Source organism: Salvelinus fontinalis, chromosome 6, assembly GCF_029448725.1.
Source record: "Salvelinus fontinalis isolate EN_2023a chromosome 6, ASM2944872v1, whole genome shotgun sequence".
In the NCBI taxonomy this organism is placed as follows: domain Eukaryota; kingdom Metazoa; phylum Chordata; class Actinopteri; order Salmoniformes; family Salmonidae; genus Salvelinus; species Salvelinus fontinalis.
This window is the reverse complement of record NC_074670.1, coordinates 50,550,965-50,568,333: the sequence shown is the minus strand read 5'-3', so window position 1 is coordinate 50,568,333 and position 17,369 is coordinate 50,550,965. Positions and strand designations below refer to the sequence as shown.

The following is a 17,369-nucleotide window of genomic DNA, read 5'->3' as shown; positions in this document are numbered from 1 at the left end:
TCTGTTAATGCATTATAACAGTCTCATAATTGACATTTTGTCCTTGCAAGTAGCCGCTTGTGTCTTCTTGAAGATTCGGGCATGCTTGACAGAGCCCATCACTCTAAACATACATTAAAGAGCTCCTCCATAGCGGTCTGATTTGTGTTGTTGACATGGATGGAGATCAGAGGAATAATCTAATTTCCCCCCCCTTCTCCCCTCTGAGGCCAGTATCCCTGGTATAGCCTGTCTCTTAACTCCCCAATAGGCAAATTAGTTATCCTTCAAAGTATTAGTAATGGATTTTTTAACCGACATATCCTCATACAAATCCTTTTTTGTATGACCGATTAGATGTAAATGTTTTATATTTACCAATGAACGATACTGAACAAAAATATAAACTTTACATGTGACAATTTCAAAGCTTTTGCTGAGTTACAGTTCGTATAAGGAAATAAGTCAATTTAAATGAATTCATTATGCCCTAATTTATAGATGTCACATAACCGGGCAGGGGCACAGCCATGTTTCTCCACAAAAGGGCTTTATTACAGACAGACATTTCTGGGATCTTCTATTTCAGCTCATGAAACATGGGACCAACACTTCACATGTTGCGTTTTATATTTTTGTTCAGTGTAGATATAGGCACACACACACACACACACACACACACACACACACACACACACACACACACACACACACACACACACACACACACACATATATATATGGGTGTGCTGTTATTTGTGCACCATGGAACTCTATCACTTCTATGGTTCAAAGACATGTAATAAAATGTCATTTATTTGTAGGTTGTTTCTGCTAGCACGTAAAATAAGTTAACATTTCATTTAATTCAGAGCAAGAAAAGTCACATTTAACCCACCATACCAATACACTTCTAATGGTAAGAGTCTAACCTGATACCAATGAGGAACATTGTTGAAAGTTCTAGGGCCTCGGCAGCAAAGGCCAACCCTCTTGCCGCACTTATCTCCGATACTCTGTTTTAATACATTCGTTCTACTCTTTTTCTCCCTCTGTTTCACTCCCTTTTATCGCCTCTTCTGTTTCTCTCTTTCTATCCTGCCTGCTTTGCCACAGATCAAGCAACGGCTTCCTTCGTCGGGAACGTCCACTATCTTCATGCTGTCGCAGACCGCCAGCACTCACAGCTTCTCCTGGAGTGACTGAGGTCTCTCTCTCTCTCTCTCTCTGTATGCTCTTTACCTCCTCTCTCCTCTCCTCCTATCTATCCTGTCCTGCTTGCCAGATTCCTCCCTCTTCCTGCCTTTAACATGACTCAGGTGGTGTCCTATAACACCCAGCATCTGCCCTCCCTTGACAGGTTAGGCCTTCTAGAGGTTCCCAGTTTAGATCATAGTGATGTTAAATGGATGGTAATTTTTTTTTTTTGAAGGTTCTAACCGCTGTCCAGACTGGGTGGTACCATTTTGCTATGCCAGGACAATTTGAGAATCTTTATGTAAATGCTGGATTGCCCAATGCCCTGCCTTCTGTCACTTACCCAGCAACTGTGCTGTTTGGTTTGGTGCTGAAATCATGGCATCGTGCTATGTCTACTTCAGTATGTCCGAGTGCATCGGTCATTGTGTCTTAGCTGCCTGTGTTGCCCCTGTGCCTGCTGTCTCTGCATGCCTGTCCAGTTGAATGCGGCACGCCAACACACGAGGTTAACCTGCATGCCAGTGTGCCCCAGACAACCCCATACCCTGGACCCCACCACAACCGCAATGGGCCACTACAGAGATGTGTGTTGCTCTAAATGCGTGTCTGAAGTCAGAAGTATTTGGAAGGCTGTACCAATAATGTGTATTAGCTTAGTTTGGCCTTTATAGAATAGAGATTAACAGCACTTAAACAACGAGATCTTCCTAAACATTGACTTGTCCCTCCTGACAAACATTAGGTTGAGGAGAGCGTATTCGCCAGGGAGAGTATGTGTGTTTTAAACGACATTTCATTGTCCACTTGCTGTCTTGTAAGTCTCTGTCAGCGCCGAGGTGTCATTAGTGTCTCTTGCCTAACCCTTCCAGAAGAAGCTGGTGATTCAGTCGGGCGAGGGGGAAACCCGCTCTTCAGCCAGGCCCCTGCTAATGCGAACCTTTTCAGACGAGTCCAATACTATGCTATGAACAGGTACCAGCCCCAACTCTGCGGCCTAGTTAAACCAATCAGATAACCCCCTTGAAACAAACCCTTTAGCAGCCTATATCTGCCGGGGCCCATTACCCCTTAACTGTAACCAGAATCCAGTATTCTACTCCAAATCCTGCTTTCTGTGCCTTCAAGAATGAGGATCCTTTTTTAAGAACTCGGTTCAGCCCTCTATCACTTACCATAACCCATACTTCCTGTGTGGTGAACTCTTATTGGTTGGCTGAAAAGTGTGTTCGTCATAATGTCTGCTTCATATTTTGCTTGTGATATGTGTACATACAGGTAACTGACAAAATAAAGGAATCACTTGAGTAAATGAGGGATACAAAGTATATTGAAAGCAGGTGCTTCCGCACAGGTGTGCTTGCTGAGTTAATTAAGCAATTAACATCCCATCATGCTTAGGGTCAGTTATAAAAATTCCCAGTTATCCATTATTTTTGCTACCATGGCCAGAAGAGAGCTCAGTGACTTGTAAAGATGGGTCTCAAAGGAGCGTAGGGGGATTACTGCATTTTTTATTTTTTTTATTAAAAAAAAGTTTTGTTAGATTAAATAATCCGGTTTCCCGTAAATGCATTGTGGGTTGAATGCTTTAACACAGAAGAAAACAATTAATCAATGCCCCATGATGGTAGTGACTGCCCTTTACAGTTTTAACCATTTATTCACATTGCTTGAATATATACAGAAATATTTTATTTGACTTTATTATTTCATTCCAAGTCATCTTATCTCTAAAGAGCTACTGCTTATGCTGTCTGACAAAATCACTATTTTAGTAGTTCTTCAAAGTAAATAAGGCAAACTTTAATGACTGCTGAATACCAACTATCACACTTGGATCATATATTTTCAGGTTGACACCTTGCAAAGCAACTGCTCTCTATCCCCCTCAATCAAGCATTCTTCTATCTCTTCTCTCCATGTCTGCCCCTCACAATTTTTTACATTTTATTTAACCTTTATTTAACTAGGCAAGTCAGTTAAGAACAAATTGTTATTTTCAATGACGGCCTGGGTTAACTTCCTTATTCAGGGGCAGAACGACATATTTTTACCTTGTCAGCTCGTGGATTCGATCTTGCAACCTTTTGGTTACTAGTCCAACGCTCTAACCACTAGGCTACCTGCTGCCCCTAACCTAATGTAGCAGGTGTAAAATAAACACAGACCGGACACGTAGGCACAATGGATTGTAGTTAATTATCACGTTTTCTGCTCTAAACTATTTAGAATATTTGCTCGTTGGAAACCACAACTCCTTACTGCGTAGCACAGTTTGGCCTTGATCTGATTCATCTCTAGAGAAACTGCAAAATATTGACATTGAGCTCACAGGGAAAAAATAATTTAACTGACATTAGTCAATTAGTTTGAAAACCAAAAAATAACCAACATTTCAGATAATCGCTCAGCATGTGTCTCACCATATCTCAGCCCAATTGAACACTTCTGGAAGATTCAGGAGCGGCGCCTGAGACAGTGTTTTCCAACCTCAACAAAACCTCATTATGGAATTTCTCATGGAAGAATGGTGTCCCATCCCTCCAATAGATTCTGAAGTGTCTGGAACTCTATCCCAGGGATGGAACTGTGTTGGGGTCTCAACTTACTGTTGCGAGTTAGAATAGTAGAATACACGAGGTGCAATTTCAAAATTGGTTGAGCATCAGCAGTAAGTCCCTGATTTAGTCAGTCAATTAGCCCATGTCAGCAATTCTTTGGGGGGGGATTGCTAAATTGGTTTTGTGGCCAGCTACCTAAACTTGTTATCATGGTCGAATTACCTGCTGCGGGGGACCCCATTGATTTTGTAAGTCAGTCTCACTCTGAAATAATATTAAAAACTGCAAACATTTCTCACTAAAATGTTTTGCTCACAGAGGGGGTGTATGGATTTGGGGTCATGGACCCACGAGCAACTGCGACCCCTCATGATGAGTTTATATATTGTGTCCCCCGCCCCATGAAAGTTGCCCATCCCTGATCTGTATCAAGGCACATTGAAGCTGTTCTGATGGCTCGTAGTGGCCCAATGCCCTATGAAGACACTATGGTGTGTCCTTAAATTATTGCAGTTACCTGTACATGCTGTACGTCCTTATGGACAAAGTTAAGTCAAAAGATTTAGATTAACATTCAGTCAGTTGAAAGTTTTTAAGGCGTCGCCAGGACAATGATGAATGCTCCTTTCAGCCTCCAAGTAGACGAACTGCTCATTGTGTCCTTGCATGTGCTCTTTTTAATGATTTCATGTTACCTTTTTGAAATAAAATATCAAGTCTCCCGTGGATGGGGATTCGTTTGTGTACATGTTAAAAGGGTGAATGTGAGTAAGTCTGTTTTGGTTTTTCTTTCGGCTCCATGTATGTAATTAAACATTGCAGGCCTCGTCATCTGCCATTTTTATTTCTCCCCTCATGGCGTTGTCATTTATGTGGTGGTTGTATTATATATATTTTTTTACCCTGGTTGCATGTGCAATAACATGCTTGTGTGTCACTGGCGCCTCGTGTTTTTTCATTTGCAAGTGCTTCATTCTAAGTGGCGACTATCGAGCTTAGCTGACTGCATGTTATGCCATTGCTTTGCCAGGTATATTAAATGTTGAGCTTACTACTGAACGTCGTCTGAGGGTTTGGGTTCCATTTATTGGAATGGCAGTGAAGTGTTAACACCAGGCTTTACGTTCCCATCCCTCATCTTCATTTAACCTGTTTATCTGTTCTTCCCAGCCTTCAGAGGACGGACTCCTACAGACATCCAGGTAAAACAAGGGGCTAATCTCGCATGTCTAACCCCTCGGTTATTGCTCATGGTCATGGGTGTCTTGGGTTCCCGTCACTTCACCAGAATCCTGGTTGATGATCACGTTCAATCAGAGCAATAGACATTCAATGATAGATTCCAGCTGATCTCTGTTTTCAGGGGAGGTGTGTCCAATCGATTTTTTTCTGGGGGTATGTTGTCAATTCTCCTCGTCAATCCTATCCTTTTTAATGCTGTCGGTGTCATGGTGTGGCTGGGTCTTGCCACCATCCAGTGGTTGGCAATTGGCAGGAGCAGGTTTCTGTTTATAGAGGTGGACTGACTTCTGTGTGTGTGTTTTGTATGTCCTCTCCAGATCGCTGCCGTCACGCCCTTGTCCTACAAGCACCTGAAGGAGCGGGAGTAAAGGGCACAAAGGAGGATCAACTACCCTGCCCATGGCACTCTGGCTGCCTGAACTTTTGCCTGATCTAAAAAGCAAATGGAAAACAACGTAATAGAAATGATAAAAGACCCAGGGATGACTCCAGCAGTGTTTTGACTGAGTATTCCACTGCTCCCTCCGTCCTTCCCCCTCTTCCTGTCTCCCTCTGCATGTCTGCAGTGCAGATTGCTGCAGCACAGGCCATTTTTACCACGTTTTTACTGGACTCTTCAAACATGAGAGGCATGAGTTTCCGGAGTTTATTTTTCTGTCCTTTGAATACTACGATTGCGGGGGGGGCGGAAATGCGTACACAGCTGCCTTGTCAGAAGTACTCCTACGGTCGGCTGTGTTCTAACATGCAGCCACACCTCCACTGTCCCAGAATGATTCATCTGCATGAAACTAAGGAGGCCTCATGAATGCCACATTCCACTTGTTATTTGTATTTTTCTGCAAGGTTTGTGTTATTTTTTAAAATTAAATGTCACCTAACTTTCTGAAACAAAAATTCCACTGCACCAGATCCAAATCATAGTTTATAAGTTACATGATTCCAGTCAAGTCCAATGCAAAGACAGCATATTCACTCAGGGCAGACTGCACTGAACACAGGTTACTGGATGTCTTCAAAATGTCTTTGCCTTGAATACTGAGTGTTTTTAGAGCACAACCCCCTACTGGGTTAAGTCTCTATTTTCCCATCTCCCCAAAGTGTGTGATGAATCGAAATGACTGGTAATGAGTTGTGCTTGCCAACATTTCTACCTGGTTCAGTGTTTGTTGCATGACTTGAATCTTCCCACCTTAAGGCCGGTGATCGTTTAAGAAAATCCCAAATGTATTGAAAATTAATATGTGCTGTGTATCGCTTAACCTGTTTGAATATCTAAAGCTTGATGCCAAAAATGTGTCTGAGCTGGGGAGATGCAAGTGTCATGCCCAGCGCCGTCCAAATGATTTCAAACTATGTTGCTGAGAGAGTGTGTGTATCTGTGCCCAGCAGCACAATTATACTGGATGGGAATCATGGCCTCAAAGCAACCTGTGTGTGTTACATTGAGACACGTTTAACCAGGATACCTGGATCTACCTTGTACATTTAGCATGTGGTTGTCATGACCTGTCCTCTAAAGGACTTCAGGGGTTCTGTGGAGCACGCACACACCTATGGATCCAAACATGCACTAAAAGCCTAAAATGAGTGATATTTGTCCCATTACCAGTTAGTGTTGTTTGTCAAAGGTGTGCTGATGTTGGTGGGTAAAGATCCCAACTTCAGACTTCCTCTTTCGTGTCACCATAGGTAATGCCACTGTGAGGCTTTCTACCCACCTGCTACCATAGATGTTCATGTATCTCCAGTTACGCTGTCTGAGATGGGTTTCTTACAGAAAGACGGTTCTGACTTCTAGCGTTAGTGCTTCATACATTCCATTTCTACATGCCATGAGTTTGAATCACTTTTAGACACTATATGGGAAGATGTTTTGGAACATGTGAAAATCTATTTGACATATTTATTGTTCTGTGTAATTTTACTCACAAATTGTATATTTTTATTACATGAATCTTTTTTTTTGTAGCGAATGATCGGCCTTGTGCTTCTTCAGTATGCCTGTGTCACTTCAGACCAGATGTGTGCCCAGTGCTAACCCATATAATCTGTATCTCACACACGCACCCTGCAGGTATATCCTACCTTACACCTCTACTATATCCTCTCCCTCCACCGGTCTGGTCGCAGGTCGGATCACAGAGCACCGGTTAGATCAGTTCAGTCATATCCAGCCTTGGAATGGAGCTTCTTCTATGTTTGCCACAGAGGGATATGCCTGGGAGTAGGTGCCCTATTGGCACCTCTAGTCTCTTAAAGGCCATAACAGGTCGTGTACAGCCGTCATGTAGCTATTACAGTATCTCCTCATATGATGATTAGCATCACTGATGGTTGTAGTTCCTAAGTTGAGTATCCTTAGTCCAGATGGGCTCCATTCCAGCTCCTTAGTGGTTGGAGATACTGTAATAGCTACATGAGGCCTGTACATGACCTGTGACGTACTGAGCATGTGCAGCCTGGTGCCCCCTCCCCTCTGTCACACTTGGCAGAATTCAAGACATGGCTCCCATGCCAAATGTGATTTACCGTACTTCCATCAACCTCATATTTAACTTAACTTTCAGTTAAGAAAAAATTCCTATTTTCAATGACGGCCTAGGAGCAGTGTGTTAACTGCCTGTATCACATGCTGTACCATCTTGTGGAGGAGAAAATTATATATTTACCTTGACTTCAAGGGTCTAGAGTTTCCAGAGGGTTGTCTACACCAGATGGCTGTAATACGGGGAACCCTTTGTAATGTTTCCTTTTGAAACACTAAAGCTATGAGGAGTATGGACTGTGCTCAGACTAACGTGAAGACACCGGTGGACTTTCACCTACCTGGGCTCGGTGTCCTAGGTCAGTCGGGTAGGAGGACTTTCTGTATGTTTTAAAAAACAAAAACAAACCTTTAACATTACATCGGAGATGCTAAAATGCTTTAAAAAAGTATTGGATACTCATGTTTGGCCTGACAAAATACGTAAAATAATTGATTGTATTTTAAATGCAACCTTTTTCCAGCTACTTTTGTAAGAATAATCAAAACGTCCAAAAAAAGCACGAGAGGCTGGGTGAATGTGGAGAATGACCCTGTCCGCGGGTGACTGCTGTGGTGGGGTGCCTTAGGTTCTACGGGCACAAAATGGGCACTTCACATCTGGCCCCTCAGTCTCCAGCCTCGGCACTCTGAACGTCCGATCTGAATGTACCACTTTAAGACCAGTATGTTCAACAGTTTTTCTGCAATAAAACACTGTTTTGAAGAAAACTTGTTCTGTTTTTATGAATGAATTTGTGGTATGTTAGTCATCTTGTGTATCAACAAGCATACTAAGATAGGTCTGTTGGGGGAGGGGCGGGTGTGCGACGCCAGACTAAGCAGATACTCTGTGGTAATGAGGTAGATGAGAGGCTTAACTGGAACGACCGTGCTGCGGCTGAAGGCTAGAGCCCAGACCACCGCCAACTGCACCCCGCCACTCAACCTGCCACCACAGCACCACCCGACACACCACATCCCTGTGAGTGACCTACTCTGTGGGTTTGTTTGTATAATTGTGTGTACTGTACTCCCTCTGTGGATATGTGTACATTGTGTGCCTGAGTTCTGATTGGTTGAGGGGAGAGTGAAGCGCTGTCACTATGTGCACAATGACACCTGTTCATGTTCCTGTGTCTTTTGTTTGAATGTGTCTGTGTGCACTTGCATGGGCAGAACAATTTGTTGGCTTAGAGCAAGGGAGAATAATGTGCTGTTTACTATGCCTCGATTGACGCGTTAACGTGTAGTACATGGTTCTGTGTGAGTATCAGAAGGTTAAGTAGGAGGGCGCGTTAAAAGTAGCAGGTTCCACCTCAAAAAGCACGAGAGAATTCGACATCCGTCATCTCGGATTGTTCTGAAATCGTTTGTTAGATACAGATAAGATTAGCATTCCTGCAACATTTTGTTGAAATACAGCATTATTTGATCTATGTTAACTTAAGCTAATTGATTGCATCCAAATTGGCCATTTACATTTATAGGATTTGTATAATATACAATAAATATACAGTTGAAGTTGGAAGTTTACGTACACCTTAGCCAAATACATTTAAACTCAGTTTTTCACAATTCCTGAAATTGAATCATAGTAGAAATTCACAGTCTTAGGTCAGTTAGGGTCACCACTTTATTTTAAGAATGTGAAATGAGAGAATGGTTTATTTCAGCTTTTATTTCTTTCATCACATTCCCAGTGGGTCAAAAGTGTACATATACTCAATTAGTATTCGGTAGCATTGCCTTTAAATTGTTTAACTTGGGTCAAACATTTCAGGTAGCCTTCCACAAGCGTCCCACAATAAGTTGGGTGAATTTTGGCCCATTTCTCCTGACAGAGCTGGTGTAACGGAGTCAGATTTGTAGGCCTCCTTGCTCGCACACACTTTTACAGTTCTGCCAATAAATCTATAGGACTGAGGTCAGGGCTTTGTGATGGCCACTCCAATACCTTGACTTTGTTGTCCTTAAGCCATTTTGCCACAACTTTGGAAGTATGCTTGGGGTCATTGTCCATTTGGAAGACCCATTTGCGACCAAGCTTTAACTCCACCTTTTTCCTCCAACCAGTTCTATTTTTGTTTAATCAGACCAGAGGACATTTCTTCAAAAAGTACAATCTTTGTTCCCATGTGCAGTGCAAACCGTAGTCTGGCTTTTTTTATGGCGGTTTTAGAGCAGTGGCTTCTTCCTTGCTGGGCGGCTTTTCAGGTTATGTCGATATAGGACTCATTTTACTGTGGATATAGACACTTTTGTACCCGTTTCCTCCAGCATCTTCACAAGGTCCTTTGCTGTTGTTCCGGGATTGATTTGCACTTTTCGCACCATAGTACGTTCATCTTTAGGAGACAGAACGTGTCTCCTTCCGGAGCGGTATGACAGCTGCGTGGTCCCATGGTGTTTATACTTGTGTACTATTGTTTGTACAGAAGAACATGGTACCTTCAGGCGTTTGGAAATTGCTCCCAAGGATGTGGACTTGTTGAGGTTTTTCTGAGGTCTTGGCTGATTTCTTTTGATTTTCCCATGATGTCAAGCAAAGAGGCACTGAGTTTGAAGGTAGGCCTTGAAATACATCCACAGGTAAACCTCCAATTGACTCAAATGATGTCAATTAGCCTATCGGAAGCTTCTAAAGCCATGACATCATTTTCTGGAAATTTCCAAGCTGTTTACAGCCAACTTAGTGTATGTAAACTTCTGACCCGCTGGAATTGTGATACAATGAATTATGAGTGACATAATCTGTAAACAATTGTTGGAAAAATTACTTGTCATGCACAAAGTAGATGTACTAACCGACTTGCCAAAACTATAGTTAGTTAACAAGAAATTTGTGGAGTTTTTGAAAAACAAGTTTTATTGACTCCAACCTAAGGGTATGTAAATCTCTGACTTCAACTGTGGTACTTAACATCATATATGGGACCAAACTTTTTACTAAATATGAGTTAGACATGAGGAATTCAAAGGAATGGTCAAAAGCCACCAACGAACACCCCCAACAATGAGTTTATGTAGTATCAGTTCTCTATCTGACAAGTAGTATTTTTATTTATTTAACTACGCAAGTCAGTTAACAACAAATTCTTATTTACAATGACGGCCTACTTGTGAAGCCCACCCCTCCCTTAACCCAGACGACTCTGGGCCAATTGTGCACCGCCCTATGGAGCTGTTCAGAGTATTGCTTCTTCATCCTGTGTAATGTATTCCCAGTGAATTTGGTTAAAAAAAAGTTAGAAGATTTACTGTCATACCTTGCCAATAGACTGTTTACAGGGTAAGAGAACCGAAGAAACCGAGAAACAGTCTGGGTGACTTATCCCTTTAACATTGAGGGAGATTCTTAAAATGTATCACTTAATAGCAAGAACAGCACCATCTAGTGGGCAGAACCTGGTATGATCAGTATGTAGGATGGGACATAAACCTAACAGCAGTGACTAATTTCTCTGAACAGTGGGGGGGGGGGGGGGGACATCACCAAATTTACTGAGAATACATTACATAGGATGAAGAAACAATGCTCTGAGCCACAGCTCCATACTACTTGTCAGCCATAGAGAACAGATACTGTATACTCGTTGTTGGGTTGGGTGGGTGGTGTTTGACCGTTTGTTTTGGATTCCTCATGTCTTACTCATCGTTAGTAAAAGTTCAGTCCAAATCGGATGTAAGGTACTATATTTATTAAATAAATGAGTCAATTACATTTAAAATTGCCAATTTGGTTACAATCAATTAGCTTGATGTTTCAGAAATCAAATTATATTTGAACAAAATAATGTTGCAGAAATGCTAATGTTTCTAACCATACAAGACAATTGTCATGGCTTGCTGAAATGACATGGAATGACTCTAGTGTCCGATAGCCCAGCATGATACTGTACGCATTAGGTCAGTTATTCAGAGCTGTGCGGCATCAGCCCACATTCTGCTACAGGAATCTAACGGCCACTAAGACGAGGAAAACAGAAAGGAGTCTTAAGTGAGCGAGAAAGTTGGGAGGGAGTTGGCAGTGTGTCAGGACTGTAGCCACTGTGCCTCGGCAGCGGCAGAGCTGACGCACTAAAACCCAGACGGAGAGGGATAAGGGGAGGGCACAGAGAGAGAGCGGGCGAGAATCCCCAGTGTCCATAAGGATGGGGCAGTGTTTATTTTGACGTGGCAGACTGGATTTCATTACTGGTTAGTGGCTTCAGTTTAGAACAAGGCACTCCCCCACTGCACTCTGGATGTGAGTGTGTATTTCTCTCTCTGTCTCTGTCTCTCTGTCTCTGTCTCTTTCTCTCTGTGTGTGTGAGGGAGAAGTGCTTCGTTGCAGCAGGACTCTGCCTTGTACACAGTAGCCAGAAAACCTACCATATATTTCACTTCTTCCTCTGTGCGGTTCTGTGGATGCGCTCGATGCGGCTCAAGGTGACTCAGGATTCCCGAGCCAGCGCCAGGGAGCATCCGGACTGGATCCCTAGACCTCCAGGGACAAGTGGGCTGAAGCTTCCTCTCTACCTCCACCTGGAAGTGGAGTTGGACTGCGGAGAGGACTGTAGGATAGTCGGGAGGATGTGAGGCCTTGACAGCAGCCGATATCCACCACCAGGCCTACTAGTGTCCAGTCCAGCCCTGTGGGGGGGCAAGGGAATGGGCCCGGTTTCACTGCAGGTGGAGACTGAACAGGAGCAGAAGCCAGAGGGAGAAATGGAGTGCTACCATAGCCTTCTGCAGGCTGGCTCTCAGCTGGAGAACACACTGCAGCGTGAGTACCTCTCCTGTACTGCCCGTACATCACCCCCTCTCACTGGCATACATATTGTGGTATATGGAGATATATAATGCAATGTTAAGTATGGTATATGGAAACATAACGGTGTCATAATAGAAACTCTTTCAAGCATAATGGCAGTTTAAGGTCTATATTGTGTGTTGTTGATTGGATGGTTTCTGCTGCATTCCAGCAGTGGGTCCCAACGTAGCCATGCAGGGATTAGTTGGGGGATAGTTTTCATCCATAGCGATCATACGTAGACGAGATATTTGTAAGTACACTCCACATCTGGGTGTGTTTGGTGAAATGCCAAACAAACCGTTCCGTCAGTGAAATGTAATAAAAGATGGATGTATTGTGTGACTGAGTTGATTAGGGAAACTATCAAGGCAGAGTTCTGTATGGTTGCTCGCAGCTTTTTGAAGTCTAGTCATGAACAAGGGCAGCCAGATGGACAGATTGGAAAATGAAATAATGAAAACAAGTGGCACTGCATCCCTGTCATGCTACAGAAAACAGACAAGGTGATAAACAGTGCCCATGTCTTTTACACCCTTCTCCTCTATCCTTTAGTTTCTATTGGAATCAAGTGCATGAGGAGGAAAGGGCTGTTTTCTTTGGAGATGTAGTGACAGTTTGTTGGACTCAGTCTGGGTACTGCTCCTGGATGGTGGTGATTTGTAGCTGTAGTAAACTGGATTCTCTACTCTGTAGAGGACTAGTAGGATTGTGTTGGTAAACCCTCTTTGGCACTGCTTTGTTGTTGTGGAGCCCTGCTAGCTTGTTTACTGACCCTGTACTTTCCCTGGGAAGCGGGGTTGCCCCCGACCCTGTCCCTGTACTTCCCCTGGGACGCGGGGTTGTCCCCGACCCTGTCCCTGTACTTCCCCTGGGAAGCGGGGTTGTCCCTGACCCTGTCCCTGTACTTCCCCTGGGAAGCGGGGTTGTCCCCGACCCTGTCCCTGTACTTCCCCTGGGAAGCGGGGTTGTCCCCGACCCTGTCCCTGTACTTTCCCTGTGTGGTGGTGTTGTCCCTGTACTTCCCCTGGGAAGCGGGGTTGTCCCCGAAACTGTCCCTGTACTTCCCCTGGGAAGCGGGGTTGTCCCCGACCCTGTCCCTGTACTTCCCCTGGGAAGCGGGGTTGTCCCCGACCCTGTCCCTGTACTTCCCCTGGGAAGCGGGGTTGTCCCCGACCCTGTCCCTGTACTTCCCCTGGGACGCGGGGTTGTCCCCGACCCTGTCCCTGTACTTCCCCTGGGAAGCGGGGTTGTCCCCGACCCTGTCCCTGTACTTCCCCTGGGAAGAGGGGATTGTCCCCGACCCTGTCCCTGTTACTTCCCCTGGGACGCGGGGTTGTCCCCGACCCTGTCCCTGTACTTTCCCTGTGTGGTGGTGTTGTCCCTGTCCCTCGTGGGAGTGTTGGCTGTGTGTGAAGGTAATGGGGACATTGGGAGGGAAAAGGCCATCCTCCGGAGGTTCTATTTTTACCAGGTGGAGTTTGCTGGAGGCACTGCAGTACGTTTTATATCTGACCATGGAAAAACCTGCAGTACGTTTTATATCTGACCATGGAAAAACCTGCAGACGGACACAGTCTCACTCTCACACACAGACACACACACAACTGATCAGTTACCTGTACGTTTAAATCTTCACCTCCCCCCACCTGGTTGTATTTTAACATGTCTATAATTTACTTCTGTGTGTGTGAAGAAACAAGACATACAGGGTTTCCAATGAGTTGTGTGAAAAATGTATAATTTTAAAGCCCCAGAATGCTTCCTGCAGGTAATCCTGAACCTTCACAGTAAGTAATGTGGTCTTTAGGCTGAGAGACAGGTCCATAGTGACGCCATAACACACCTCTTCAACGATACCTGTCGTCACATGATAAACAGACTCCAATTGGTAAGAGGTATGTTTCATATAAAAAGTAAGCTCTGTCTGTGCAGTTGTTGAGCTATAAAAATATATCTTTCCAAGTTCACAACAGAATATCACAAATTAAATTTCATTTCCACCCACATTAGCTTTGCTGCATATTGATGCTAGGGCAAAAAGAGCAGCTTGAAACCTAAATGATAAATCGGACAAATCACGTTCACATGTGCCCAGATGGTCGTGTGAGGAATTCCCTCCAACACTTTCCCTCTCCGTAGCCCACCACTATAATCCCCGTAACGCTGAAAGCCCTGGGTGGTTAAAAAATATCTGCTGACTTCAAAACAGTCATGTCTCTTGTAAATATGTGTGCGGTGTGTGTAAACCTGAGGGACTGCATGTGTGTGCTTGTCTCCCTATGTCTCAAGAGCTGTGGACAGCGTATGCAGTATATTACTCTCTCTCTCCACACAATGTAGCCTCTGAGACATCAGTGACTGTTGGCTGAAGGAAGAAGTCTCTGCCCTCATCAGCCCGCCCAATATGCCCACAACCTGGCCTCATGGCATGGGCAGTGCCAGTCATGTGTGATAGCACTGAAATTGACTGGCTGTCTGGCACCCTTCTTGTCAGGGTCTTACCTAGGCAAAATGTGTCCCATGCACGTCTAAATGACTCAATCCCTTTGCAGAGAACAACTAATTAAATTCCGTTGATGATCGTTTATTTGGGGGGGGGGGGGGGGTTCTTGAGTAAATGAGCACGGGAATAGAGGGAGGAAAAGAACCAGAATCTTGTTGGACTACTACAAGCAAGTTGTGCCAGCTACCGCAGGTTCTCAGCAAACGACACAGGACTATCACAGATCAACCACTACAGTATGTCATCAGGAGGGACAGGATGCCTGGCCAGCCCTGCTTACCCTGAGCCTTTAATCTGTCCAGCTGTCTGGGAGTCTGTCTCAGGACCCACTTATGCTTAATGGGGAATATCACTTTCTGGGCCAGGGCAGAACAAACACAGTTTATTTGCGCTTCGAAGCAGAAAACACTACTCAGTGAAGTCACCTGACTAGGCTTTGGTGCTTGGATGCTTTGATGAATCAAGTCGGCGGGAATAATTATTTACTAGCTGTGTGGCTGCAAAATAGAAGGCGTGTTTTGGAGGCTGGGTGTGTTGTGCAGACATCTTGTTTAGCATGCCAGGCAGACACCGAGTGGTTTACACCATGTGATGAGTGGTGCAGAGTGCTGATTGGAGAGGGGCCGTGGCGGAGCCTCGTCCTGGGATCACAGACTAGCACGCATATTAAAAAACACTGCAGCCTGCCTGCCTGCAGCACAAGCATTCTGCCGCGGCTCTTCTGTATAGTATAATGTCTACAGTAAGGAGCAGGCAAGGCGTCTGCAGTGTGTGTGCTGTTAAGTCTCTCAGTACTGTTTTGGTTGCCTATTATCATACAGTGCATTCTGAAAGTATTCCGACCCCAAGACATTTTCCACATTCTTATTCTAAAATTGATTGAGTTGTTTTTTCCCTCAATCTACAAACAATACCCCATAATGACAAAGCAAAACCAGTAAAAAAAAACAACAACTGAAATATCACATTTGCATAAGTATTCAGACCCTTTACTCAGAACTTGTTGGCAGCGATTTCAACCTCAAGTCTTCTTGGGTATGATGCTACAAGCTTGGCACACCTGTATTTGGGGAGTTTCTCCCAATCTTCTCTGCAGATCCTCTCAAGCTCTGTCAGGTTGGATGGGGAGTGTCGCTGCACAGCTATTTTCAGGTCTCTCCAGAGATGTTCGATTGGGTTAAAGTCCGGGCTCTGGCTGGGCTACTCCAGGACATTCAGAGCCTTGTCCTGAAGCCACTCCTGTGTTGTTGGCTGTCTGCTTCGAGTCGTTGTCCTGTTGGAAGGTAAACCTTCACCCCAGTCTGAGGTCCTGAGTGCTCTGGAGCAGGTTTTCATCAAGGACCTCTCTGTACTTTGCTCCATTCATCTTTCCCCTAACCCTGCCTAGTCTCCTAGTCCCTGCCACTGAAAAACATCCCCACAGCATGATGCTGCCACCACCATGCTTCACCGTAGGGATGGTACCAGGTTTCCTCCAGACGTGACACTTGGCATTCAGGCCATAGAGTTCAATCTTGGTTTCATCAGACCAGAGAATCTTGTTTCTCATTGTCTGAGGGTCTTTAGGTCCTTTTTGCAAACACCAAGCGGGCTGTCATGTGCCTTTTACTGAGGTGTGGCTTCCGTCTGGCCACTCTACCATAAAGGCCTGATTGGTGGAGTGCTGCAGAGATGGTTGTCCTTCTGGAAGTTTCTCCCATCTCCACAGAGGAACTCTAGAGCTCTGTCAGAGTGACCATCGGGTTCTTGATCACCTCCCTGAGCAAGGCCCTTCTCCCCCGATTGCTCAGTTTGGCCGGGCGGCCAGCACTAGAACGAGTCTTGGTGGTTCCAAACCTCTTCCATTTAAGAATGATGGAGGCCACTGTGTTCTTGGGGACCTTCAATGCTGTAGAAATGTTTTGGTACCCTTCCCCAGATCTGTGCCTCGACACAATCCTGTCTCTGAGCTCTACGGACAATTCCTTCGACCTCATGTTTTGGTTTTTGCTCTGACTTGCACTGTCAACTGTGGGACCTTATATAGACAAGTGTGTCCCTTTCCAAATCATGTCCAATCAATTACCATAGATGAACTCCAATCAAGTTGTAGAAACATCACGAGGATAATCAATGGAAACAGGATGCACCTGAGCTTAATTATGAGTCTCATATCAAAGGGTCTCTGTTTCTGTTTTTTATATTTAATAAATTTGCAAACATTTCTAAAAACCGGTTTTCGCTTTGTCATTATGGGGTATTGTGTGTAGATTGAGGATAAATAAAAATAAATCCTTTTTAGAATAAGGCTGTAACGTAACAAAATGTAGAAAAAGCACCGGGGTCTGAATACTTTCCGAATTCACTGTATCTGGTTGCCGGATATTACTTCCCTGACGACTCATCCTGAATGTAATTCCGCTGCTCTATTGATTGCTACATACATTGTCTAAATCTGCAATCCTGGAACTAATATGTGTGACGTCAAAATGAGGGGCGTTGTACAAAACAAATTCATCAGCGATTGGATCGTCTAACGAATTTAACCAATCAAAGTTGATAACGTCATCATGTAGGCTG

General features: G+C 44.3%; 2 protein-coding genes across 10 annotated transcripts in view; both read left to right on the top strand.

Annotated features, from left to right (window-relative positions):
• LOC129858031 (phospholipid-transporting ATPase 11C-like) overlaps window positions 1-8,241 on the top strand; it is a 92,069-nt gene extending 83,828 nt beyond the window's left edge. The window contains exons 28-30 of one of the 9 annotated variants that reach the window (XM_055926905.1): window positions 2,049-2,151; window positions 4,911-4,942; window positions 5,300-5,355. In XM_055926905.1, the coding sequence (XP_055782880.1) occupies window positions 2,049-2,147 (99 nt within the window). In that variant the 3' untranslated portion in view covers window positions 2,148-2,151; window positions 4,911-4,942; window positions 5,300-5,355. Of the gene's footprint in view, window positions 1-1,095; window positions 1,187-2,048 lie in introns of all 9 variants that reach the window. The other 8 variants (XM_055926909.1, XM_055926911.1, XM_055926907.1 and 5 more) reach the window with 8 other exon arrangements.
• Window positions 8,242-11,547: 3,306 nt separating this feature from the next.
• LOC129858030 (proto-oncogene DBL-like) overlaps window positions 11,548-17,369 on the top strand; it is a 29,891-nt gene continuing 24,069 nt past the window's right edge. Inside the window, 1 exon segment of the mRNA XM_055926902.1 lies at window positions 11,548-12,277. Within this exon segment, the coding sequence (XP_055782877.1) occupies window positions 12,163-12,277 (115 nt within the window). The 5' untranslated portion in view covers window positions 11,548-12,162.